We start from the raw sequence: 27418 nt of genomic DNA on the forward strand, positions 1-27418 counted from the left end.
ACATGAATCTTACTAGTATTATTTAATATGATACTGACATTCAATGTGAGATAACAATTCTAAAATTATATTATTTAATATCATATAGAATTATCAAAGTTACCCTTCCAGAGATAATCTTATCTCATTATTTATACATACTAGGTAAATAATTCAACAATTATTAATATCAAATAGTATAATGTGATACTTTTTCGCTCATTTTTACCATTTTTTTTTTCACTCTACCTTTGTTTCTTTCCTTCTTTTCCCCACTTGGTATTCAGTATTTGTATTTCACTCATTTCGTTTTCACTCATACCTTCGGCTTGAACCCGAGACGTGCGAATAAAGTGTGTTGTTTCTCTCTTTACTCTTTCCCCTTTTTATATAAATTAAGCCACAAGGGCAATTTTATAAATTAATCAATAAAGGTTTAAAAATAAAGCAAAAAAGCGGAAAAGGAAAGAAAATATCCAACAACAAATTATAGTTGTTATTCCTAATTTCATTTCCCCGAAAATCCCTCATTGTTGTCGGCGCTCAAGAAACTTCCTCTCTCTATGCAAATCGGGTTCGACCTCCTCTTGTTTGTGGAAAACGAAAGTGAAATCTACTCCTACTTTTCATTGTTGTGCATCCTCGTGTGTTGAATGGTCTCTTCCAGGTGCGAAGATAAAAAGATGAACTTTGTTGTGCGTCGCTGATGTACATTGATTGAACTTCTGGGTAATCTCTATTCCTTGTTTCCTCGCTTTTAAATTATCACTGAGCTGAATTGTTCCTTCTTGTCCTTATCTTCATGATTTTTTATTGTGCTTGTAAGATCTATTCACATCTTCAATTTTTAGTTCTTGTTCTCAGGTAGGAAATTTGAGATTTATCACTGTTGATTATTCTCCTCTTGTCGTTGTCTAGTTCCATAAAATTGTGGCACTGTACAGCTCCTTTGTCAATTGCTTGATTTTCCAGAGCATTCGCCAATACATTTTCTTCTCTCAGTATATGTGTGTAGTTGATCTGCATATTTCTATTGAGTTTTTTTATTTCATCAACTCATGTAGCAATATTCCATGGTGGTTTCCGCCCTTCTGTAAGTATTCCCTACATCATCTTTGAGTCAGTCTATAAAATGATGTGATCTAGTTGTTTCTTGTTACAATCTTCGTTGCCTTTACTCTTTCTCCTGCTTTTCAATAAAGGTATAAAACCGCTTTCTCTGGGAACATAAGGTACTTTCCGAACTCCCCTCTGTCTCTAATGAGTTGAAAGCCAAAATAATTAACATAGATTAAGATTGAAGACTTGAAGTGTCTAAATAGTTCCCTATAGCTGAAGCACTCATAAAAGATATTTGAAATTTACTACCATTTCAGAAAAGAAAAACATTATTTTCCCATTTGGGTTCAATGTATGTTGTTGTTATATAGGTTCTTTAGGTGTTGCAAATTTAAATACTAGAAAAGATCCTGATTTGATATTCTATATCTAGCAAAAACACAGCTTCTTGTTTATTTTATTACTTAAAATGAGAAGATTACATGAATTGATAATCTTAGTAGACGCAAACTGGAACAGCTTGAAAACATCCAATTTTTTATTTGTGAGTTGAGTTCTATGAAACAAAGCATCCCGCATTAGCTGAGTTCGGGGAAGGGTCACATCCCAAGGGGTATGATGTAGACAACCTATTCTATGAAATAATTTGGGGTTTATCTAATTTTTATGGTCAATTGCGTCATTTTGATCCTTGGTAGTTTCTTGAGTATGATTAGAATTATGTTTTCTTTCATGATGTGTTAAAATAATTTGTTTCATTTATTCACTTCTTTAAATATCGTCACTACTCATTGAAACTTCTGTGTACACATCTTGGTATCTCAAGTCAAATTAAATATCCGTATAACATAGATATCAATAGAACATAGTTGATGATTTAGTTACAATGCGAATAGACGTTTTGTCTAGATATTTTGAGGATTCCATGCATCATATTATTATTAATTTTCTGCCGGTACTTAGTGATTATTGTTTTAAGTGTCCAATCTATTCTTATGTTGATTTGACAATATGAATAGTAGTTTCGCCCATATAGTTTAGAGATTCCTTACCTCGTGTTGTTGCTTATTTTCTATAGGTTCCTGGTTCTTTCTGATGCCTTCTAACGGAAGAAAGCATTGTCAAAGTTTACCTCCTGACGTCCTTAGTAACCTTCCTGATAATGTAATCGATGTCATTCTGATGTGTTTGCCTTGTAAATATTTATTAAGGACAAGCATCTTATCAAAGAAATGGAGGTATAACTGGTGTAGACTTACAGAGTTGACGCTTGATAGATCTCTTTGGGAAACAAAAAAGGATTTACTAAACCCTACAATTAAATTTACGAAGATTATTTACCAGCTTTTAACCCTTCATGAAGGACCCATTACAAAGTTTACCCTCAACATTTCTTTTTTAGAATCATGTCCTAAGATTGACATCAGATATTTCCTCTCTAGAAATAATATTCAACATCCTGTTCTTCGCCTTCTATTGAAAAGCTATAAAAATTGTCTTCTTCCCTTTTCACATGTTCACAACTGAGGGATCTAACTCTTCATAACTTCTTAATACATCCTTTGTCGGCCTTTCAAGGATTTGATAAGTTAATTAGCCCAGAACTATGTGAAGTCACAATTTCTTATGAATTACTGGAAAGTTTAATATCTCACTGCCCGTTGCTGGAGAAGGTGGTCTTGGATATCTCAAAAATTTTAGACACAATTAAAATTAATGCCCTCATGTTGATATTGTTCGATTTCACATGCTATATAAGTTCTATCTGCCTAAAGAATGTCCCCCGTCCAGTACAAGCATCTTTGCAAAGTGACTATATGTTCTATACCCCGTACTGTAGAAGAGCATTCGTCAAATCTGGACACCAGTACGTTAAGTTGTGGTCAAGAAAGTCGACCTTTGAATCAAGGAATAAGACCTCTCTTAAGTATATTGACTAGTTAAGACCATATATGGAGAGTATCGGGAAGATTGGAGGTCAAATGGCTGAAAAGAATTTATAATAACGAAATGACGTTACACCCTAGCAGAATTTCGGACGTCCAACCTGAGCGAGATATATCTCCCAGAATATAAGGAGTTGTGAAGTGCATAATCTATTCAAATTGAATTTCATCGAGTCTAGTTTCTAATGCAACAAACCGTTCGTAAATATGACATAGGAGTACTGAGTTATGGGCATTTTAAGACGGACTGCCAGAAGGTTGCGAATCTACGTGAATTTTCTAGAAACTCACTTAAGGCCTACTAATTCGGCCCAATGGAGCCCAACCCGACTTGGACCACTATATATACCCCGTCCAACCTCATGTCTGCTTCATTTTAACCACTACATGTCACGACCCAGCAAGGGGCCGCGACGGGTACCCGGGGCTAAACACCGAGCACCGCTCGCTCTGTCGCTCATTTTACTCACTTAATGCTCTTTTTATCATCTTTATACTCATAGCGGAGGAAAATCATATTTCATATGAAAACATAAAATACTTTCATGTACATGTGCCCTTAGGCTATCAAAATAATATAGATATGTATACAGTAGTGATCTCGTGAGACCATCTAACTCGCACTACATATCTACGAGCCTCTACTGGAGTGCTGAACAGCGGGACCGGACAAGACCCCGTCGTGCCCAAAATAATACATATACATGGCTATATATACACAAAAGAATAATCATAAGCACTTCCGGGACAATGGAGGGCTTCCAATCAGCTGACAGCTACTACGGATCTGGATCGAGCTCTCCTCCCTGTCTACATGTGGGCATGAACATAGTGTCCAAAGAAAACGGACGTCAGTACGAATATTGTACTGAGTATGAGAGGCATAAACAATGAAATAAAACAATGCTGTAAAGAAGATATCAGTATAGGACATCTGAATCTGACTGTCAAGTATAAAGAAAACAAGTCATGCTGTCATACTCATGCTCATCATCTTACCATATATGCATCATGTATAAACTGCCCATCCATATCGGATCGGTGTGATAATCATAACATGAGCTTGCGTCCAGGCCTCCCGCATCCGGGGTAACATCTCATGCCGCCCACTAGTGGTGGCTGCCCTTGCCATTTGGCCATGGTGTATCATATAGCTGCCCGCCTTGGCGGTGACTGCCCGGACAATTAGGCGCGGCGTAATAGTAGTATCATCATATGCTCATCACAATATGCTTAGCTTATCATCATACATACATAAGGCTCAAGATCAACCACATTCTATCAGGGTGACGTAAGGTCATGATCCCCCAATTGCATTATGGAACAATCATTGACATCCTTCCTCACCTCGAAGGAATTAGCATATGAGGTGAGTGTAAGCGATAAACAACGTCATTAGACTTTCTATACTTTAACTCATTACCTTGTTTAGCTAACTATAGACATAGGCTCGTGGATAAGAAAGTAGTTACATTATAGGATTCATGCCATTAGAAAGAAGGGACTAGCCTCACATACCTTTCTCGTTTAAATAATCTAGCGTTCGTTTATTCACCTTCAATGTCACGCCTCTACCTTCAAAAGAGGATTCGTACTAACGTTCGTTAATCAACTATAAGAACGCACTACTATTTCTAGAGACAATTGGCCAGCACTTCCTTTGTTTATACTACTTTTCCCATATTTCATATCAACTTCCAACACCCACAACAACAATTACAATATAGCAATCAACAATCATCATTCATATACAATGACCATGATCCACCATTTCTCTTCATTTTTCCCACATTTATGGTTTTGGGTTCGGTATCGTATTTTCTCATGTATCACACTTATCTCATGGTCTACATGTCATTTATAATGTATTCATACTCACAACACACTATCATTCATGATTCAATTCAACTACCATTCACTCATGGCACTATTCACTCATTTATGACCCATTTGCTATGCTTTTCTACAATTCGGGTATCTTAACCTTCCAATACCTTAAACAACATGAAATGGTCATGAAACTTACCTTAGATAATGGTTGAACAAGCTTTGAATGGATTTACTCCTCTAGCACCAAAACCCTACTTCACTCCTTTTGGGTTTTCTTGAGAAGGATGAACCTTAGTGTGATTCTCACACTTGATTTCGTGGGTCTCATGTAATTGATCACCAATCTCCCTTGAGTTCTTATAATTAAAGACCAGGGAGTATTCTAGGAGTATCTAGAGAGAAATATCGTGAATACGGAATGATTTGAATGAGCTTGGGTCTCTTTTTTAATGACTTAAAATCTATTCCGGAATGAACAGTGACTGAGGTGTACAGTGGTCGTAAACCTACTTTACGGACCGTATTCTGGTTTACGGTTCGTCCTTCGGGACCGTATTTAAGAATATCAAAACCAGAAAGGCATGCTGGCGATCATGGCAACTTACGACTCAGTTTACGGGCCGTATTTCGATTTATGATCCGTATTCCAAGTCATTTTTAACCATTTGAAGCATTTGACAGAAAGTTGAAATTTTTTAAAGGTTGGAGGACCATAGCAGTTTACGGTCCGTAAATCACTTTACGGGCCGTATTCCACTTTACGACCAACTGGGTCAAAGTGCAAACCTGCAACTTTTCATTGTACGTTCGTGGGGAAATTTCCGAGGTGTAACACTATTCCCCCCTTTTTTGAACATTCGTCCTCGAATGTTAAACACTCGGGATTCTACGAAAATTTCGCCAGAGTTTCCCCTATAATTTGACACTACCAACCTGTCACAACAACCCACAATATCATCGCCTCAAAGGGCTACATCACAACATCGACATATCCGTGGCCACACGCTACCGAAAGCATGAAACAAATAAGCATATATACCTCATCATTGGCGTTTCATCTTGAACCTCCTCTGGGGGTCGGAATAAATGTAAGTACTTGGACTTCATACTCTCTTCCGCTTCCCAAGTCATTTCTTCCCGATTGTTGTTTCGCCACAATACTTTGACTGACACTAACTCTTTATTTCGAAGGTTTCGCACTTGCCTATCTAGGATGGCAATAGGCACTTCTTCATAGGTTAGCTTTTCCGTTATTTGCACATCGGCTATCGGGACAATATTGGTGGGATCTCCAATGCACTTGCGGAGCATCGAAACATAGAAAACTAGGTGGACTGATTCAAGCTCCGAAGGTAGATCCAATTCATAGGCTGCCTGACCAACCTTGCGAATGAGTTTTTGTAGGGTCCAATGTATCTGGGACTTAGCTTCCCTTTCTTACTAAATCTCATCACCCCTTTCATGGGTGACACTTTCAAAAATACCCAATCATTAATTTGAAATTCCAAGTCTCATCGGCGGTTGTCTGCATAGGACTTTTGGCGACTTTGAGCTGTCGACAACTGATCTTGGATCACCTTAACTTTTTCTATTGCTTGTTGGATCAATTCAGGGCCTAATAATTGTGTTTCTCCTATTTCGAACCATCCGATTGGAGATCTACATTTCCTTCCATATAAAGCTTCATATGGAGCCATTTGTGTACTTGAATGGTAGCTATTGTTGTATGCGAACTCAATAAGGGGTAAGTGGTCATCCCAGCTACCACCGAAATCCAACACACACGCCCGTAGCATATCTTCTAAAGTTTGAATGGTATGCTCGGTGTTATATCCCGTATTTTGCGTATTCGAAAAAATTTGAAATAATTGTGACTAGTAAGAGGTAAGGCCATATTTGATCTAATTTAATATATATGTTGTTCATGAAAAAAATATTGATGCAGAAATATCGAGGAAGGCTAAGGGCAATATTGGAATTTTGGAAATTTGTTTCATGAATTACAACAAAATTGGGCTTGGAATAAAAAGAAGGAAAAAAAAAATTGGGATTGAACATTTGGCCAAGGGTGGCCGGTTGGGCCAAGGCCCATGGAGGGGCCAAAATGTGCAATTAAAAAGAGAAGAGGGCCATTTTATTCATTACATTTTCAAGAACTTTCAAGAAAAAGAAAGCAAAGAAAGAAGAAGAACAACAACCATGGCCATTCGGCCAAGTGAGGGGCAAGAACACCCCCTTGATTCTTGTCCCAAAAATTATTTTCTTGTGGTATTCCTACTAATTCAAGGATCCTCTACAACGTGGTGTAGTTGTTTCGGAGGATATGTCGCTCGTTTCATCGATTTCGCACCTTAGTCAAGTGAAGAACTTAGGAAGAAAAGGTAAGATTTAAACCCTTTTTGTATGTTATGAAGGCTTTGTCTATGTTGTAGTGTGTGGAAAAGAATAAAAATCATGATAATAGGGTTATATGTGTGTGGCCGAATGCATATGTGTGTGTAGAAGGATGAACCAATTTTATGTATGATGTTAATTGTGTTGTTGTGGCCTTGTGGTGTAAGTGGAAGAATACTAGCCAAAATTGGCATTGAAAATTGGCTGTTAAGTTGTTGTAGGAAGTTTTGTGATTTTATTGTAAATTTATATAATTATGGAAATGGAATTGTTAGGGTGCAAATTATGATTGTTGTTAATGAAATTGGGAGATAAAAATATGTTGTGAATATTTATGTCGAAGGTTGGAGGTTTCGGGTGAATTATGGTTTTGGTGGAATTTTTGTATATTTGTAGAATGATATGAAATGCTTCCGAATTGTATTTGAATGATCTTGAATTAGTAAATGAATATGAAAATGTTGATATTGGTTTGAAGGTGTGAAGTTGGAGTAGAAGTTGTTGTATTATGTAGAAAAGAAGATTACATATGTTAGAATGCGCTATAAATTGATTGTTGATGTTGTTGGTATTGTTGTTGGTATGGTTGTTGTTGTTTTGGCCGAGTCAAATTCTCGGGGACGTTGAATTTACAGGGGAGATGCTGCCAAAATTTCTGTAGACAAGTGTTACTTTAAGATTAAACTCCTAAGGGCTTATAGTTAATGTTTGGTATTTATGACCAATTGTAGATTTTGTGAAGCGCGGAACTTGAGTATGGATTGGCGTAAGGAGCAAGTAAGGTATGTAAAGATTTACCTTTCCTTCTTTTGGCATGGCCTAGACATAATAGGTTATGATACGAGCCTCGGGGGAAGCTCTATTCTTAGAAATCCGAGCCTAATTTTGACCTTTATTCATTCAATGTAATTGAATTAGGTACTTTATGCTTTGATAGAAAAATAGTTTAAACATTCGTAACTTTCTCAAATAGAACCGGATTGCCCTAAGATTTTTTTGTAGATGACTCCATAAAGTCTAATGTTCATAATTTATGCATACCACCTCGACTCGACCTGAGGTGGGCCCATAATTTCCGAGACCCTTTTGTATTGCTCTATTTGACTTATTTCCATACGGTATTAAAGGAAACTTTTGGCTATTGTCCCGGCTACTAAATGATAGTTGTTTTAACTATTCCATTGAGTCTCATGATGAGTTTTGATATGTACAAACGATCTTAGAAGTTTTGTTTTAACATAATCCATCGTAACATACGAAAGGTACGTACTACAACTATCGTCTGATTCTTTTCTAAATGACCTATCGTTCGGACTATTCTATCGAGTCTTTGTAAATGTTTTGTGATACATACAGTTTCTCACTACTCTACTCGTAGATGCCTCAATGCTTCCTTCACTGAGCCCGGGCCACGATATGTTATCACGCGTATTCTACTGCATTGTTCGCCGTGCCTCGATGTGAGGGGGTATGTATGACACGTACATGGGTTCTGGAGTTATGTTGTGTCGTGTACATATATTATGATATTTGATGATATGATATGATATGATATGATATGATGTGATATGGCCATCTGATATGTTATGATATGTTACGGAGCTATTCCCTACTCTGGAGTTATGCTGTGTTGTGGCGCCAGTGACGGGGTGGCGACCACGTTCTGTTCACTGAGTCCCATAATGGGGCCGGATATGGCATATGTTTGATATTCATTATCTATGTTTTATGAGTAAGCATTTTTGATATTCTGGTTATTGCATTCATTTTTTGTACTTCCTGTTCTGGTTATGATTCCGTTTATTGTACTTCATGCTTTACATACTCAGTACATATTCCGTACTGACCCCCTTTCTTCGGGGGCTGCGTTTCATGCCGCGCAGGTACAGATACCAGCTTTGGAGATTCGCCCGCTTAGGACATCTACCCTGCGGTTTTTGGAGTGCTCCTTTGTCCGGAGCCTACGTTTTGGTATAGACTTTTCTGTTGTGTATGTACATGTTTATTCAGGGGTACGACGGGGCGCTGTCCCGTCATATGATTCTGTTATTGTTCGTAGAGGTCAATAGACATATATGTGGGTTGTGTATATGTTTTGGGTTGATATGTTTTGTGATATCCTTATCGGCTTCCACGCGCTATATCTGTTTATCTGTGATAATTAGTAACGATATTCGACTTCTATATCTGCATAATCTGCTTATATACTGGTTTGGGTTATTGGGTACGTACGGGTGTCCAGCACGGACACTAGTCGCGGCCTACGGGGTTGGGTTGTGACACTCGGCCTGCCCATCAGTTTGCGGATAAAATGTCGTGGTAAACTTCACTTGCGTGCCCAAACCTTCTTGAAAATATTTCCAGAACTTAGCTGTAAACTGTGCTCCTCTATCTATGATAATAGATAATGGGATTCCATGGAGTCGCACAATTTCTTTGAGATACAACCTTGCATAGTCTTCCGCTGAGTACGTGGTCCTAACTGGAAGAAAATGGGCTGCTTTCGTCAGCCTATCCACGATCACCCATATAGAGTCATGCCTGCCACGGGAACGAGGAAATCCCACGATGAAATCCATGTTTATCACTTCCCATTTCCAGGTGGGTATCTCTATTGCTTGTAATAAGCCTCCTGGCTTCTGATGTTCAACTTTTACATGTTGGCAATTTGGACATTGTGCTACAAATTCTGCTATGTCTCTCTTCATGCCATCCCACCAGTACATCATCTTGAGATCATGATACATTTTGGTTGCACCTGGGTGAATAGAATATTGAGAGCAATGTGCTTCTTCTAAAATTCGTCGGCGCAATTCTGTCATATTCGGCACACATAACCTGCCTCGGTACCTGAGAATCCCATCCATGGAAACTTCAAACGGAGACTTTTCTTTCCCCTGAGATGCGTCTATATAACGACACAACTGAGGATCTTCATACTGCCGTTCCTTCACTTCCGTATCCAAGGACAAGGTTGTGGAATAATTGATACTAATCCCTGCATCACCCGAATCAATTACACGCACTCCCAGATTAGCTAATCGGTGAAGTTGTTGAACCATCTCTTTCCTTTCCCGAGGGACTTCACATAAACTGCCCATTGATCGGTGGCTAGGCGCATCGGCTACTACATTCTCCATCCCGGGGTGGTATAAAATGTTAACATCATAATCTTTTAATAATTCTAACCACCGCCTCTGTCGCAGGTTCAACTCCTTTTGCTTGAAGATGTACTGAAGACTTTTGTGATCTGTATAGATATCAACGTGCACACCGTACAAATAATGTCTCCACATTTTTAAGGCATGAATGATCGCAGCTAGTTCGAGGTCATGAGTTGGGTTATTCTTTTCATGTCTCCGCAATTGCCTCGAAGAATATGCAATGAGCTTACCACGATGCATCAATATGCATCCCACCGGAAGCGTCACAATACACAACATAACCATCTGACCCTTCCGGAAGCATTAAAACTGGAGCTGAGGTCAATCTGTCCTTAAACTATTGGAAGCTGCGCTCACAAGCATCGTCCCATTGAAATTTAGCTAACGTCTGGGTTAGCTTCGTCAATGGGGCCGAAATAGACGAAAAGCCCTCTACGAATCTTCGATAATAACCTGCCAAACCCAGAAAACTACGAACCTCTGTAGGCGCCGTAGGCCTTGGCCAAGTCTTCACCGCTTCAATTTTCTGAGTGTCGACTTGAATGCCATCATCTAAAATAACATGGCCCAGAAATGTCACAGAATTTAGCCAGAACTCGCACTTCGAAAACTTCGCATAAAATTTCCGGTCTCGAAGAATGCTAAGAACAATTCGCAAATAATCTACATGTTCTGATTCTGTGCGAGAGTACACTAGAATATCATCGATAAACACTATCACGAAGGAATAAAAGAGTGGCCTAAATACATCGTTCATCAAGTTCATAAATACAGCCGGAGGATTAGTCAAGATGAATGACATTACTCAGAATTCATAGTGGCCATATCTCGTTCTGAAAGCTGTTTTAGGAATATTTGCTTCTCTAACTCTCACTTGATGATAACCCGACCTCAAATCTATTTTGTAAAACCACTTGGCACTTTGCAACTGGTCAAACAAGTCATCAATCCTTGGAAGAGGATATTTGTTATTTATCGTCACTTTGTTCAGTTGCCTATAATCGATGCACATTCGTAGGGAACCGTCTCTCTTTCTCACAAACAAGACCGGTGCTCCCCACGGTGATGAACTGGGTCTAATAAATCCCTTCTCAAGCAAGTCCTTCAACTGAGCCTTTAGCTCCTTTAATTCTGCAGGGGCCATTCGATAAGGAGGAATAGAAATAGGCTTGGTGTCCGGCAACACATCAATGGCGAAGTCAATCTCTCTTTCTGGTGTAAGGCCTGGAAGTTCATCCGGAAACACATCTGGGAATTCATTCACTACCGGAAATGACTGGAAAGTTGGCGGCTTTGCCTCGGTATCATGAACCCGGACTAAGTGATAAACATAACCCTTGGCTATCATCTTTCTTGCCTTGAGGTAAGAAATAAACCTGCCCTTTGGAGATGTTGTATTACCCTTCCATTCAAGCACGGGCTCTCCCAGAAATTGGAATCGGACCACTTTTGTGCGGCAATCAACGTTTGCATAACACGACGCCAACCAATCCATACCCATTATTACATCGAAATCTACCATTTTTAGCTCAATCAAGTCAGCTTTGGTCTGACGATGACATACCATCACGACACAATTTTTGTACACTTATCTTGCTATCACGGGATCACCAACCGGAGTGAGTACCTCAAAGGGTCTAATTGACTCGGGTTTCACCCCAATACAACCAGCAACATATGGAGTAATATATGAGAATGTAGAACCCGGATCTATCAATGCATACACATCACGGGAGAATATAGACAATATACCTGTAACTACATCCGGAGAGGACTCGAGATCCTGCCGTCCGGCTAAAGCATATACACGGGCTGAGTGGCACCTGAAGTAGATGCTGCCTCTCGGCCTACTGTCATCTGGGGAGTCTGCCCTGCCGGGCGTACTGATGAAGAGCCAGCTGCTGAACCTGTAGGCTAAACTCCAACTCTGCCACTCATCGTCGGGCAATCCCTCATTATATGCCCCACCTGACCACAAGTATAACAGGCATCCAAACCCTGACGACACTATCCGGAATGTAATCTGCCGCATTAGTTGCATCGCGACACTGGGGGTCTTCTCTGACTATAATCTTCCTTGAGTTGGGAATTTGAAGCCCTCGAACTCTGGCCCTGTCCTGAACGGAAAGAGTGATCAAATCTCCTACCTGTGAATCGAGGAGGTACAATTGTCACTGACTGGCCTGAGTACCCAGAATATGTCTGCCTTTATCCCCCTCTATGTTCACTGCTAGCTCCCATGGATCTGGCCCTCTTGCTTTGTCTTCTATCGACATCACGATCGCCTCTTTGTTGTTGTTGTCGCCCCTCCAAATTCTGTGCATGGGCCTGTATTCGAGAAATATCCATCCCATCTTGCAAGGAAGCTGTCAAACAATCTCTGAATAAATGTGGCCCTAGGCCACTTACAAATCTATGTACCCGATCCCCCATGTCGACCACAATAGCCGGGGCATATCTAGCCAAAGAATTAAATTGCAGGCTATACTCCCGGGCACTCATGTTTCCTTACTTCAAATTAAGAAATCTATCCGCTCTAGCTCGGCGGACCTCGGGTGGCAAATAGTGACGAATAAAAGCATCCACAAACTCTTGCCAAACCGGAGGAGACGCGTTCTCTCCTCTTGATAATATCCAATTGTTGTACCATAACACCGCCACATCCCGGAGTCTATAACTCCACGGATTCGGTCTCGGAGGCATGGACAATCTTCAATGTCCTTAACATCCCCTCTACGAAACTTTGCGGATCCTCATCCGGCTTTGACCCGAAGAATTCCGGACGATTTAAACTCATAAAATCACGGGCCTTGGCACTTGCTGCCCGGTCACTTGAACCCACATTTGAATAGCTGGATGGCCTCGGTCATTTGATGACCCGAAATAGCCGGCGGAGGAATTGGAGCTGGGGCTCCTGCTTGTTCTCCCACATTGGGTGGGGTATAGGAAGTATTAGTTGGGGCCTCGTTATGCGATTCGCCTTTATCCATATTCACCGGAGGGTCTCTTTCTACCCACCTCTTCTCCGTACTCTTGCCCTTCTGGGCGGCTGTAACCTTTCCCTTTGGCGGCATTCTGAATTCATAACGCACTATTAGGGAGGATAAAATCTTATACATGGCTCTATCGCACGATCCAATAGAATAAAGAGGGTAAATATATTTCCTAAATGCCCTGTAACCTCTTGTTTATTGATGTGGCATGCAACACACCATAAACAAGACTCTACTAGACACGGCTCGTAGACACTTGCTAGGACCGAACTGCTCTGATACCACTTTTGTCACGACCCAGCTAGGGGCCGCGACGGGTACCTGGGGCTAACCACCAAGCACCGCTCGCTCTATCGCTCATTTTACTCATTTAATGCTCTTTTTATCACCTTTATACTCATAGCGGAGGAAAATCATATTTCGTATGAAAACATAAAATACTTTCATGTACATGTGCCCTTAGGCTATCAAAATAATATAGATATGTATACAGTAGTGATCTCGTGAGACCATCTAACCCGCACTACGTATCTACGAGCCTCTACTGGAGTGCTGAACAGCGGGACAGGACAAGACTCCGTCGTGCCCAAACAAATACATATACATGGCTATATATACACAAAAGAATAATCATAAGCACCTCCGGGACAATGGAGGGCTTCCAATCAGCTGACAGCTACTACGGATCTGGATTGAGCTCTCCTCCCTGTCTACCTGTGGGCATGAACACAGCGTCCAAAGAAAAACGGACGTCAGTACGATTATTGTACTGAGTATAAGAGGCATAAACAATGAAATAAAACAATGCTTTAAAGAAGATATCAGTATAGGACATCTGAATCTGACTGTCAAGTATAAAGAAAACAAGTCATGCTGTCATACTCATGCTCATCATCTTACCATATATGCATCATTTATAAACTGCCCGTCCATATCGGATCAGTGTGATAATCATAACATGAACCTGCGTCCAGGCCTCCCGCGTCCGGGGTAACATCTCATGCCGCCCACTAGTGGTGTCTGCCCCTGCCATTTGGCCATGGTGTATCATATAGCTGCCCGCCTTGGCGGTGACTGCCCGACCAATTAGGCGCGGTGTAATAGTAGTATCATCATATGCTCATCACAATATGCTTAGATTATCATCATACATACATAAGGCTCAAGATCAACCACACTCTATCGGGGTGACGTAAGGTCGTGATCCCCCGATTGCATTATGGAACAATCATTGACATCCTGCATCACCTCGAAGGAATTAGCATATGAGGTGAGTGTAAGCGATAAATAACGTCATTAGACTTTCTATACTTTAACTCATTACCTTGTTTAGCTAACTATAGACATAGGCTCGTGGATAAGAAAGTAGTTACATTATAGGATTCATGCCATTAGAAAGAAGGGACTAGCCTCACATACCTTTCTCGTTTAAATAATCTAGCGTTCGTTTATTCTCCTTCAATGTCACGCCTCTACCTTCAAAAGAGGATTCGTACTAACGTTCGTTAATCAACTATAAGAACGCACTACTATTTCTAGAGACAATTGGGCAGCACTTCCTTTGTTTATACTACTTTTCCCATATTTCATATCAACTTCCAACACCCACAACAACAATTACAATATAGCAATCAACAATCATCATTCATATACAATGACCATGATCCACCATTTCTCTTCATTTTTCCCACATTTATGGTTTTGGGTTCGGTATCGTATTTTCTCATGTATCACACTTATCTCATGGTCTACATGTCATTTATAATGTATTCATACTCACAACACACTATCATTCATGATTCAATTCAACTACCATTCACTCATGGCACTATTCACTCATTTATGACCCATTTGCTATGCTTTTCTACAATTCGGGTATCTTAACCTTCCAATACCTTAAACAACATGAAATGGTCATGAAACTTACCTTAGATAATGGTTGAACAAGCTTTGAATGGATTTACTCCTCTAGCACCAAAACCCTACTTCACTCCTTCTGGGTTTTCTTGAGAAGGATGAACCTTAGTGTGATTCTCACACTTGATTTCGTGGGTCTCATGTAATTGATCACCAATCTCCCTTGAGTTCTTGTAATTGAAGATCAGAGAGTATTCTAGGAGTTTCTAGAGAGAAATATCGTGAATACGGAATGATTTGAATGAGCTTGGGTCTCTTTTTTAATGACTTAAAATCTATTCCGGAATGAACAGTGACTGAGGTGTACAGTGGTCGTAAACCCACTTTACGGGTCGTATTCTGGTTTACAGTCCGTCCTTCGCGACCGTATTTAAGCATATCAAAACCAGAAAGGAATGCTGGAGATCATGGCAACTTACGGCTCAGTTTACGGGTCGTATTTCGATTTACAGTCCATATTCCAAGTCATTTTTAACCATTTGAAGCATTTGACAGAAAGTTGAAATTTTTGAAAGGTTGGAGGACGATAGCATTTTACGGTTCATAAATCACTTTACGGGCCGTATTCCACTTTACGACCAACTGGGTCAAAGTGCAAACCTGCAACTTTTCATTGTACGTTTGCGGGGAAATTTCCGAGGTGTAACACTACAAACCTTTGGAAGATCCTACATACACCAATCACTATCCAAATAATACTTTAAGATTAATTTAGGAAGGTTCAACCTCGAGTTAGGCTCGGAAACTGCGAATAAGCTCGTAGAACGCAAGTTCGGCCAACAGGTCATCCTGGGAAGAGTGGAATCGTCAAGCTAGGGTGGAACTTCATGCATGCAAACTCAGTTATGATAACCCTTTTCCTATCTTTACATAGATCACACAAATCCGAAGTAAATACTGTTAAATTTAGTCACTATTACGTTAAATTGGTGGAACTGCGTAATGGGTCTATGGTAGTTGTCATGGATGGATTAAAATAGACATTTTAGACAGAATTAGCATGAAAATTTGAGGTAGATTATGGCGGATGATGTTGGGGTCTTGTTGATATCAATGTTGGCATTGGGTTTTGTTAAATTCGAAGATAAATTTGTGAATTATGGCATTTTGGAAAAATTAACGGAATTAATCCCTTATGGAAATTATTAGTAAAATTCCATGGAAATCGATATGGGTTAATATGTATTGTTGTATTGTTGTTGTTGGGGCTATTGTCGACACTTGGGATGTCACAAAAACAGTGGAAATGCTGTCCGATTTTTCGTAACTCCGAATTAGTTGGGACATAACACTTAAGATTTTGCATGCAAAAAAAACAAGGGTTAACCCAGATCTTATATCTGTATTTAGGTGCGGGGAAAGAACCAGCGTTGGAATAGGGAATTCCTCCAGATCACGTTCTTGGAAGGCAAAGGTATGTAAGGTTTTCGTTGCCTTCACTTCTTTGGCATGAATATGATAATCGTACTACAAATTGTCCTTCATAACACATGTTCCACTCCATAACTCCAAAATGAAAAAAAACGTATCAACTCCTTCAGAACATAGTTGACTTTCTCCGGGATGCCATATTTACAAAATAAGATGTTATGTTAAAATAGTCACTTTCATTGCTCTCTTCTATTGACGCTATTATTGTTATCTTGAAAAGACCCACATGTCATTCCATTGATCTCCATTCCTGCATATATATATATTGCACTATTTTTCTACACCGAGCCGCACTATCGTCTGTCGGGTACGGCACATAGATGTGCAACCACTGATCAGTTGGGTATTTCAGACTAAGTCTTGAAAGGGCCGAGCACGTATCACACCAAGCCCATAAGGGCGGGTTACGTTTCACGCTGAATTCCTAAAAGGTTGGATACATTATGATGGTATTATTATATAGATATATATATATGTATAATGCATATGATTTTCAAAACTCATGCATTGCATATTGTATGTTTCCCGTTGATTCATGCTACACTTAATTCCTATGCTTATATCATTTTTATACTGTTATATCCTGCCTTACATACTCATTACTCTCTTCCGTACTGACGTCCCATCCTACAGGATGCTATATTTTGTGCTGCAGGTCCGGACAGAGTTACAGGAGGACCACTACAGTAGGGCTACAGCTTCAGCAAGCACCACTACTCCGAGCTTGCTATATTTTGGTATATCTATGCTACTATGATACTTGTCCTTATGTTATAGGTACGTCAGGACCCTATCCCAACGCTTATGTTTGTACGTATACTCCTAGAGGCTCATAGACATTGTAGCATCTGTATGCATTGTCTGTTGATCTGGTCAGTCTTGGATAGTCGAAGTATGCTTTTGGAGAGCATTGTCGGCCAGCTTATGTGTACTATCATTCTAAAAGATGGTATGTTAACTTTGTGTTGGGCATTTCTGTATGCAGGTGCTCTTATATGCATGTGATGATAATTACGATTAGAATAGTTGTATTAAGGTTATATTATGTCACGTCAGGTGGTACCCGACTGTTAGGGTCGAGTGCCCGTCATGTCCCTCGTCGGGGTGTGACAAAGTGGTATCAGAGCAGGTCAATCCTAGGGATGTCTATGAGCCGTGTCTAGTAGAGTCTTGTTTATAGGTATGAAGCCTGCCATACTTATAAATAGGAAGCTACAGGACATTTAGGAATGTATCCTTTCTGCATGATCTCGATCATGTGATAGAGCCAAAAATGTAGGAAAGTTCATTCCTAATTCCATTGTTCCATTTTGCAGTAGTGTTGATGAATAGAAAAGCTTCAGTTAGTAAGAGTATGGGGAAGGCCCCAAGGGTTGATACTGTACCAGTGCTACCCACCGATACAGGTCTGAGGATAGTGGAAGAAAGAAGAAGTATGAGTTACACGATTGAGTCAGACCCCTCAGAAATGATCATTGAGACGGACCCTTCGGAGCTTAGTTTTGAGTCAGATCCTTCAGAGCATATGAATTCTATTGTGGAAGATCCGTCTGAGGGCTCCTATGAGACGCCTGACTGAGCACTTTCAGGTACGGCCCCACCACAGGTTTTAGTCTCACCTTCAGGTCTTGTTGAGCAGGGTGAGAGAGGGGTTGTACAGGCGTTAGCACGTCGAGTTTCTCCTATGGTCCAGCACTACGTTAGGCGCGCTACGGACATCAGCATTACAGAGGTACCAGATAGTCCTTAATCTTGGGCATCAGTTAATCAGGAGTCGCCAGTGTACATTATAAGGTATGTGCAGGCTGAAGAGGATATTCAGGCTGAGAGTAGGAGGGTAGCTAAGGAAGATAGGAGGGTGCCGCTTCGTAGTGCATCCGATCGAAGCTCTTGCATGCAGCACCATGCAGGCTGCTTACATGTTACACTAAATTACTATATTGAAATTATTTATATTATATGCATGTATATATATTGGGACCTATAATGCCAATGTTATTTGTTAGAAGAAAGGTCTGGGACCTTAAAGTTGAAAAGAGGGCTGAGGCAATTATTGCGAAGTTTTGATACCGTCAACCAACAACTAAAATACGGAATGCTCCTAAAGGGGCAACATGATGTGTTGTTTTACCTTTTCCTTTAATTTGATGATGCCGGGCTTAGGGACTCGGATTTATGTTATGCTAAACTACCCGGTCAAAAGAGACTCGGAAGTAATGCTGAGTTGCTTGTGGTATGATACGCGTGGTACGTAAGTGAGTAAGAACTCATCGAGAGTAAGTAAAACAAAGGGGAACGGTAGCATAACATCCCAAGTATGCAATGAGAATTTTGATACAAGTCAGGTATGGAATTAGTACTACTAGACAAGTAGGGGTGAATGGGAAGGAGAAATGTTGGCACTAAGAATATCTTGAGAAAGTCTCTTGAACGATTATGTGATCGGACGCTAATGAGCATGTTGTATAGCATATAAGGCAAATAAGTATGAAGGAATGTTGAAGGAGAAACAGGAATGCAACAACGACAAAGAAGTCTGGGCAGATAGGAGCTAACAAATGAATTATACGAACATAGGAATCCTATGGATATTATGTGAAGGTAACAATGTGAACGGAACATTGACTTAAAATGAGTTGCATGATACACAGCAAGGCGAACCATTAAATGTTATAGGCATCGTAATGAAATGACCACCTCCGAAGGTAAGAACAAGTAATGTTAGTTCTTGTATGTAAAATGTTAAGTTCGCATTGACATCAAAATGCGACTACTAAAGATTCTTCATAAAAAGATGAGTATATAAGGACAAAAGAGATAACGATGAGACACAAGGAAGCATATTGATAGTTAATGAAGAAAGGAGTCATATACACTGTTTGCAATAGTCAAAATTATAAGCACGCCTCATCATGTAGGCAATATGAGTACGATGAAAGGGAACAAGTAACAGTGCATGTGTCTCACTAAATACTTGAGAGGTGTAGGAACTCCATAGTGAATGGTAGGTGGTATATTAACAATTGGATTTTCACCCGATAGGCCACAAGCAGGATAGGACTACAGGAAAGGGGTTGGAAACAAGGCAGGATAGGACTACCGGAAAGTTTGGAAAGGAGAAGATACGAAGACTCACGACAAAACTATAATAAAGGAAGGGTGGAAAGAGAACAACAGTTAACAACTAAATACTCGGGGACCAGAGGTCATGAAAGCAAGGATAGCTAGAAAGGTGTAAATATATGGGAGGAAGACACAACGGGAACTACAAGTATAGATGATGTCAAATAAGTAATGGATCAAGTGATGTGTGGGAGAAAACAACCAGCTCATAGGGCAAAAGAAACAGTTTGGGAAACCAAGGAGGCTAGTGAGGACTTGAACGGTAATTACATATACATAGATAACTATGCCCCAATATCTAGGGTAGCCGTTACAAGGAAAAAGGTAATCGCATAATGATGGATCTCAAGACTGCTAATACAAGAGAGGCAACGTGGCAAAGTCTCATCAAGAGAAAACTAAGTAAGCCTTTCCGGAAGCGGTGGATGAAGACGGAACCTTAACATTATCCTTGGAAGGTATATGAACTGGTGTAAGAGATGACGGAAGAGGGAAGCCCAACCACTCAGTGGGAGAGGGAAATCACTAGCAAACAGAACGACCGCAGTGAGGAATAAAATAAAAAAAAGAGCTTTCAGGCGATCGTATCCCTATAAGGGGAAAAATGATGAAAACTTTAGAAGAAGAAGGAGGAGTAGAGCAATAGGAGGGTTAAAGCATTGGGTAAAATTAAAAAGGGCGTGTCAATGAGGGTAATAAGTGGTTAACAAGAATAGCTTTAGACCTGGAAGTCAACTAGTTTAGTGGGCGATGAGGAGCATATGTCTAAATGGCACATGGGTATACGCTAACTAAAAGTTCGATAAGCTTGGCAATAGAGACATGTACAGCATGACAGCAAGACAACCCATGTAGCCATCAGAATGATGCAAACTAAAAGTAGCAACCCATTTGAATTCTTCCGAAATAAGATCGACGAGACTGTGGGACAAAAAAATTTAGGCAAAAAGAAGAACGATGAAGAAGCAGTGACAAGGACTAGACCACGAGACGCAACGAGCATCTAAGATACAATGACTTCACCTGAAAAGAGTAAAGGATGAGTTAGGAAAAGGGAGATGGATACGTGGAAGTTTGCAAGTAAAAATTGGCTAGGGTATGATAGCCAGTTAAGGGAAAGCATACAAAGTAACACGACGAAGGCCTGAATCATTTCAACAAGTTGTATGCTGAATCTAAGGAATCCCGGAAAGATAATTAGCCCCTATAGCTCGATGTTTAACAAAAGAGACCCGCAGACAAGACATGACGTATCTGAGTACAAACCATGACCATGTTGTAAAAGAAATGTCAATGTTAATCAGTGAAGGCAGAATTAGGTACGAAGGTTAGAGTAAAGAGATACAGTATCAGGACACCATAGGCTTAGAGTTGAAGGGATGACAAGGAGTTGTAAATAGAACCATTACCTCGAAATCGAATATTAACGAAGGAGGAAAGAATTAAGGTAGTATCCAAAAAGCAAGAAAAAGCAGTTACGAAGGTAGTGCACATCTTAGTGGCCTCTAAGACTTAGTAACCAAGGAAGGGCCCTACTAACCACCGAGTACAGGCATTGCGCACCCTGTACTAAGGATAGGACAGGAAAGAAAAGAAAATGCTGGGGGCAGAATACTGCAAAGCCGATAGGAGTAATTACCTATGATTTAAAGCGAGCCAAATACTAAATATAAGAGTGACATCCAAAGACTGGGTCGGAAAAGTGAAGAGATGGCTAAGGTTCAGACGTAGGAAATTAAACTCGAGAGGAAGGGCAATCATGTTATAAATGGAGAAACTGATATTACTAACTTACATTAGAGCGCATTATTCTTGTTAACAAGACCTCCCCTACATTCTAGGATGAATATTCTTAAGGGGGGAAGGATGTCATATCTCGCACCATTCGCACAAGTCGCCCCCTTCATAGTCAGTTGGAAAGGGCTAGAAGAGAAAATAATTTTGCTTAAAGTTATAAGTAAGACTATTCAAGATCGGTGATGTACGGTTCAAAGTCCTTGGAAACCCTAGTCAAACATATGACAGAAAGACTTAGGAAAATTGTCTATAAGGAATATTATAAGGTTGGATGAAGAGGAGAAAATCAGTAACTCTCATAAGGCCCTTCCAGGAATCGGTGAAGGTGACTTTCAAACTGGAATTTTCACTAGAGCCAAAAGCAGTCCATTCTGTCCTTTATGTGTCGATACTAAGGAGATATACCGAAGACCCTCTGAGAATCATGTCCGCTGATGATGTATATGTCACAGAGAGTCAACTCCACTAAGAAGAATTAATTTTCATCTTCGAGAGACAAACTAGGGACCTAGCATCAAGGTATAGCTTTAATAAAAAGTTTTGTAGAGAAGGGAAGACAAGGAAGAGACGACTTGGGAAGGCCATGCTCTAATTTATACCTCCATCAGGAATATTTAGGAATTATTATTATCAACGTGCTGAAATGTTCTGGAAAGCAACAAGAAAGTGAAGTTGCCGTATATGATTAAGGAGTTGGAAGGGTTCAAGTTACTATACGATCATATTATACCACATAATGTTAATGCATAAACACATTGATAATCTTGGAGTAACTTTTAGCATTCGAGGATGAATGTTCTTAAGGACGGAAGGATGTTACACCTCGTACTTCTGGAAGAGCGTTCATCAAATCTGGACACCAGTACGTTAAGTTGTGGTCAAGAAAGTCGACCTTTTAATCAAGGAATAAGACCTCTCTTAAGTATATTTAGTAGTTAAAACCATATATGGGGAGGATTGGACGTCAAATGGATGAAAATAATAATAATAATAATAATAATAATAATAATAATAATAATAATAATAATAATAATAATAATAATAATAATAATAATAATGAAATGAGGTTACACCTTGGCAGAATTTTGGACGTCCAAATTGAGTGAGATATATCTTCTAGCATATAAGGATTTGTAAAATGCATAATCTATCCAAATTGAAGTTCATCGAGTCTAGTTTCCAATGCAACAAACCGTTCATTCATATGACATCGGAATATGGAGTTATGGGCATTTTAAGACGGACTGCCAAAAGCCTGCGAATTTTCTAGAAATTAAATTAAGGCCCACTAATTCGGCCCAATGGAGCCCAACCCGACTTGGACCACTATATATACCCCACTAACCTCATTTATGCTTCATTTTAACCACTACAAACCTTTGGAAGCTCCTAGATACACCATTCACTATCCAAATAATACTTTAAGCTTAATTTAGGAAGGTTCAACCTCGAGTTAGGCTCGGAAAGTGCGCATAAGCTCATAGATTTCAAGTTCCGCCAACAGGTCATCGTGGGAAGAGTAGAATCATGGTAAACCTTTTCCTATCTTTACATAGATCGCACAAATCCGAAGTAAATATTGTTAAATTTAGCTACTATTACGTTAAATTGCCGAAACTACGTAATGGGTCTATGGTAGTTGTCATGGATGGATTAAAATGGACATTTTGGACAGAATTAGCATGAAAATTGAGTTATATTATGGCAGATGATGTTGGGTTGTTGTTGATATCGTTGTTGGCATTGGGTTTTGTTAAATTCGAAGATAAATTCGTGAATTATGGCGTTTTGGCAAAATTAACGGAATTAATCCCTTGATGGAAATTATTGGTAAATTTCCAGGGAAATCGATATGGGTATTGTTGTATTATTGTTGTTGAGGCTATTTTCGACACTTGGGATGTCACAGAAACAGAGGAAATGCTGCCCGATTTTCCGTAACTCCAAACTAGTTGGGATATAACATTTGAGATTTTGCATGCAAGCAAAACAAATGTTAACCCAGATCTTATATTTGTATTTTGGTGCGGGGAAAGGACTAGCGTTGGAATGGGGAATTCCTCCAGATCACATTCTTGGAAGGAAAAGGTATGTAAGGTTTTTGTTACCTTCACTTCTTTTTCACGAATCCGATAACCGTACTACAAATTGTCCTTCATAACACACGTTCCACTCCATAACTCCAAAATGAATAGAAACGTATCAACTCCATCAGTACATAGTTGAATTTCTCCGGGATGCCATATTTACAAAATAAGATGTTATGTTAAAATAGTCACTTTCATTGCTCTCTTCTATTGACGCTATTAGTGTTATCTTGAAAGGCCCACATGTCATTCCATTGATCTCCATTCATGCATTTAAATATATATATATATATATATATATATATATATATATATATAATGCATGTATTTATTTATTTTACTACACCGAGCCGCGCTGTAGTCGGCCGGGTACGGCACGTAGATGTGTAACCATTGATTAGTTGGGTATTTCACACTGAGTCCCGAAAGGGCCGGGTACGTTATCACACCGAGTCGCGTAAGGGCCGGGTACGTTTCACACCGAATCCTGAAAAGGTCGGGTACGTTATGATGGAATTATTATTATTATTATTATTATTATTATTATTATTATTATTATTATTATTATTATTATTATTATTATATATATATATACACACACACACACACATACACATATATACTTCATATGATTTTCAAAACTCATGCATTGCATGTTGTATGTTTCCCGTTGATTCATGCTACCATTACTTCTCTGCTTATATCATGTTTATACTGTTATTTCCTGCCTTACATACTCAGTACTCTCTTCCGTAATGATGTTCCATCCTACGAAACGCTGCATTTCGTGCTGCAGGTCCGGACAGAGTTACAGGAGGACCACTACAGTAGGGCTACAACTTCAGCAAGGGTCAGCAAGCACCACTACTCTGGGTTTGCTTTTTTTGGTATATCTATGCTACTATGATACTTGTCCTTATGTTATGGGTATGTCGGGGCCCTGTCCCGACGCTTATGCTTGTACGCATACTCCTAGAGGCTCATAGACATTGTAGCATGTGTATGCATTGTCTGTTGATCTGGTCAGTCTTGGATAGTCGAAGTATGCTTTTGGACAACCTTGTCGGCCAGCCTATGCATACCGTCATTCACAAAGATGTTATGTTAACTTTGTGTTGGGCTTTTCTTTATGCAGGTGCGCTTATATGCATATGATGATAATTACGATTAGAATAGTTGTTTTAAGGTTATATTATGTCACGGTAGGTGGTACCCAGCTGTTAGAGTCAGGTGCCCGTCATAACCCTTGTCGAGGTGTGACAATATGATTGCAAGGGATCTTGATTTTGCCAAGCTTTTCGAGTCTCGTCCTGCTCTTGTGCACCTCATCTTTAACTTCTTTAATTACGGGCTAAGTATTGCTTTACGACTTCATTGTTATGCACTTTAGCGGATGGAATTTATTTTCTGCTGTCTTAGTCTTGAATTTTGGTGATTTTTTCCTAGTTCTTTACTGAAGAAGGATATGAAGTACAAACAAGACTTCCATTTGATCTTAATAGTGTCAAACGATTTTACTTGTCCGATATTCTGCTGGTTGAATCATCATATGTGCACTCATATGCTCTTTGCTTGATAAGAAGTTTTCTATAGTTAGAGTATCTCGAAATTAAGGTTCTTGGCTTTGACTCTTTTCTTTCTTTCTTTTTCAGGGGCTCTTTTTATAATTCTTGATCCTACATAATCTGAGAGTTGACTTCTTATTATCTTCTGTAGGTTTACTGTGATGATGGAAAGGATGAATGTATTTGATATGTCATGACATGTTTTGATGATTCGACAAACCTTACTCAAAGAACCAGAATACTACTAAGTATCTCGAGGTCGGAGTCTCAGGGGTGAACAAATGAGGTATCTGGGTATGGGATCTGGCCATTAGGGGGAATACAAAGGATGTTGCTTTGTCATCATCAAAAAAGGGGAAATTGATAAGGAATGATATGTTTTGATGACATGACAAATCCTAAGGAACCAGATACAATTAGGCTTATCTTTCTGAAGGAATAGATGCCTGCATGAATTGCTCATATATGAGAGACCATATATGTTTATTCAGAAGGACCAGATGGGATCAAGTCTTCTGCCTGCTCAGCCAACAATGCAGTTGTAGAGCTACTAAAAATGTATCCAGCACTTAAAACTTGTTCAAAGAGCAGATGAGGAACCAGGTTCCTCCAGATAAAGGTTCTGGTCACTAAAGCTAAAAGTACAAATCCACAGCTATAGAGTGAGCGGCTGAAAAGTACAATACAGTTGTACAACAGTACCTCATCAAGGCGGAGTGATTAATGGTCCAGATTGCATGAGTGGTCATCTCTACTCTCTCTCTCTCTCCCTCTTTGTGCAGATATATACATCATCTTCCAAGAGATGACTCATTCTTGCACAATTCAAAAATTGCTCCATCCAAAGTTTAAGTCTCTACCTTTCAAAGTGTTCCTCAAGAACAGAGCCACAGCAACCCGAAGGACCATATCCAGAACTGAAGATGTTTTAGGTCCTTAGGTTGTTGAGTCTTTGTTCTTTTGTGCTTAAACTGTAAACCTACTCTTCCGTGAAAAGAAGCTATTTGTAGGTGTCCAAAATTCTCAAGGTTGCATCCAAAAGCTCTTGAGTGGTACACTAGGCTAGAGTTAGCTTAGTTGTATTAGTGTGTGGCTAGAGTTAGTCACTGTGGTAGATTCTCAATGGGTGCCTTTGAGTGGTACACTGGGCTGGGGTAAGTCTAGGTGTATTAGTGTGCTTGGCTAGGGGTAGTCAAGAGTGAGGGTTGCATAAGCGTTATTGTAAGGGCGAGGGATTAAGGGAGTTAATTCCTAGCTTATGATAGAGTTGTAACCTGAGTTGCTCAATTAGTGGAATTGAAATCCTACAGGGGTAGGTCGTGGTTTTAATCCCTTGAGCAAGGATTTTTCCACGTAAAAATATTGTGTTGATTCTCGAACTGAATTGCATAAGAGAACTGGTACACGACCAGGTCTCTCATATACTGTTTGGTGAGCACATAGCCTGCAACAATTGGTATTAGAGCAGGTTATTTCTAAAAGGTTAACACCTAGAGAAGATCTTCATCATGGCTAGTTCACCAAGCCTAGATAAAGGAGAATCTATCACAATACCACCAAGATCCAACAATGACTATCATGGATGGTGGAAGGGGAGAAGGAATAAATTCTCATGGCTGAGGGTCTAAGCTATGGAAAATCATTTATGATGTACCTTATGTTCTTATTAAAAGTTGCAGGGGCAGATCTAGAACTGGTCAAAAGACTGAGAAGAAGCTAAGAGTTGACTGACCCAGTTTCCGGAAAAGGAAGAAGGCTGAAGTGAGAGGAGGCAGTCCAAAATTACTTTAATAATGCTTACTTGGATAGTGACAACTCAAGGCATATAACTGAAAGACTGGATGATTTTCCCTCACTCAAGGCCTACCAAGAAAAGACTGTTCCTTGTGGAAATAGCAAGAAAGGTCACATTCTTGGCCTTGGGAAAAGTTGGTAAGATATCCTCCCATAAACATAAAATGTGGCACAGAGTAACTTGGTCCCTGCAATAACAGAAGCAGTAGAATCTCAAGAAGGCATAGAGGAACCTGGTCCTTCTATCACTCTACTTGCTGAAAGCTGATTCTGCATGATAGAGGACCAGGTAGCAGACATCTTTACCAAGGCACTAAGCAGGGAGTAACCTATAGGAGA

At 39.8% G+C, this 27418-nt stretch overlaps 1 protein-coding gene and 1 pseudogene across 2 annotated transcripts; both read left to right on the plus strand.

The window, feature by feature from the left end:
• Nucleotides 1-430: 430 nt before the first annotated feature.
• Nucleotides 431-25002, plus strand: LOC132606046 (uncharacterized). Of its 2 annotated transcripts, none has more exons than XM_060319355.1 (6): nt 431-708; nt 7940-7990; nt 9092-9179; nt 16633-16696; nt 17347-17490; nt 24517-25002. In XM_060319355.1, the coding sequence occupies exons 2-6, from the start codon at nt 7965-7967 to the stop codon at nt 24549-24551; spliced, it is 357 nt and encodes a 118-aa protein (XP_060175338.1). In that variant the 5' UTR covers nt 431-708; nt 7940-7964; the 3' UTR covers nt 24552-25002. The 2 variants fall into 2 exon arrangements, with proteins under 2 accessions (XP_060175338.1, XP_060175337.1); XM_060319354.1 differs by having other exon boundaries at nt 17347-17450.
• Nucleotides 2052-25472, plus strand: LOC132607760 (F-box/FBD/LRR-repeat protein At1g13570-like; annotated as a pseudogene).
• Nucleotides 25473-27418: the final 1946 nt, after the last annotated feature.

This window comes from Lycium barbarum, chromosome 8 (genome assembly GCF_019175385.1).
Source record: "Lycium barbarum isolate Lr01 chromosome 8, ASM1917538v2, whole genome shotgun sequence".
Lineage (NCBI taxonomy): Eukaryota > Viridiplantae > Streptophyta > Magnoliopsida > Solanales > Solanaceae > Lycium > Lycium barbarum.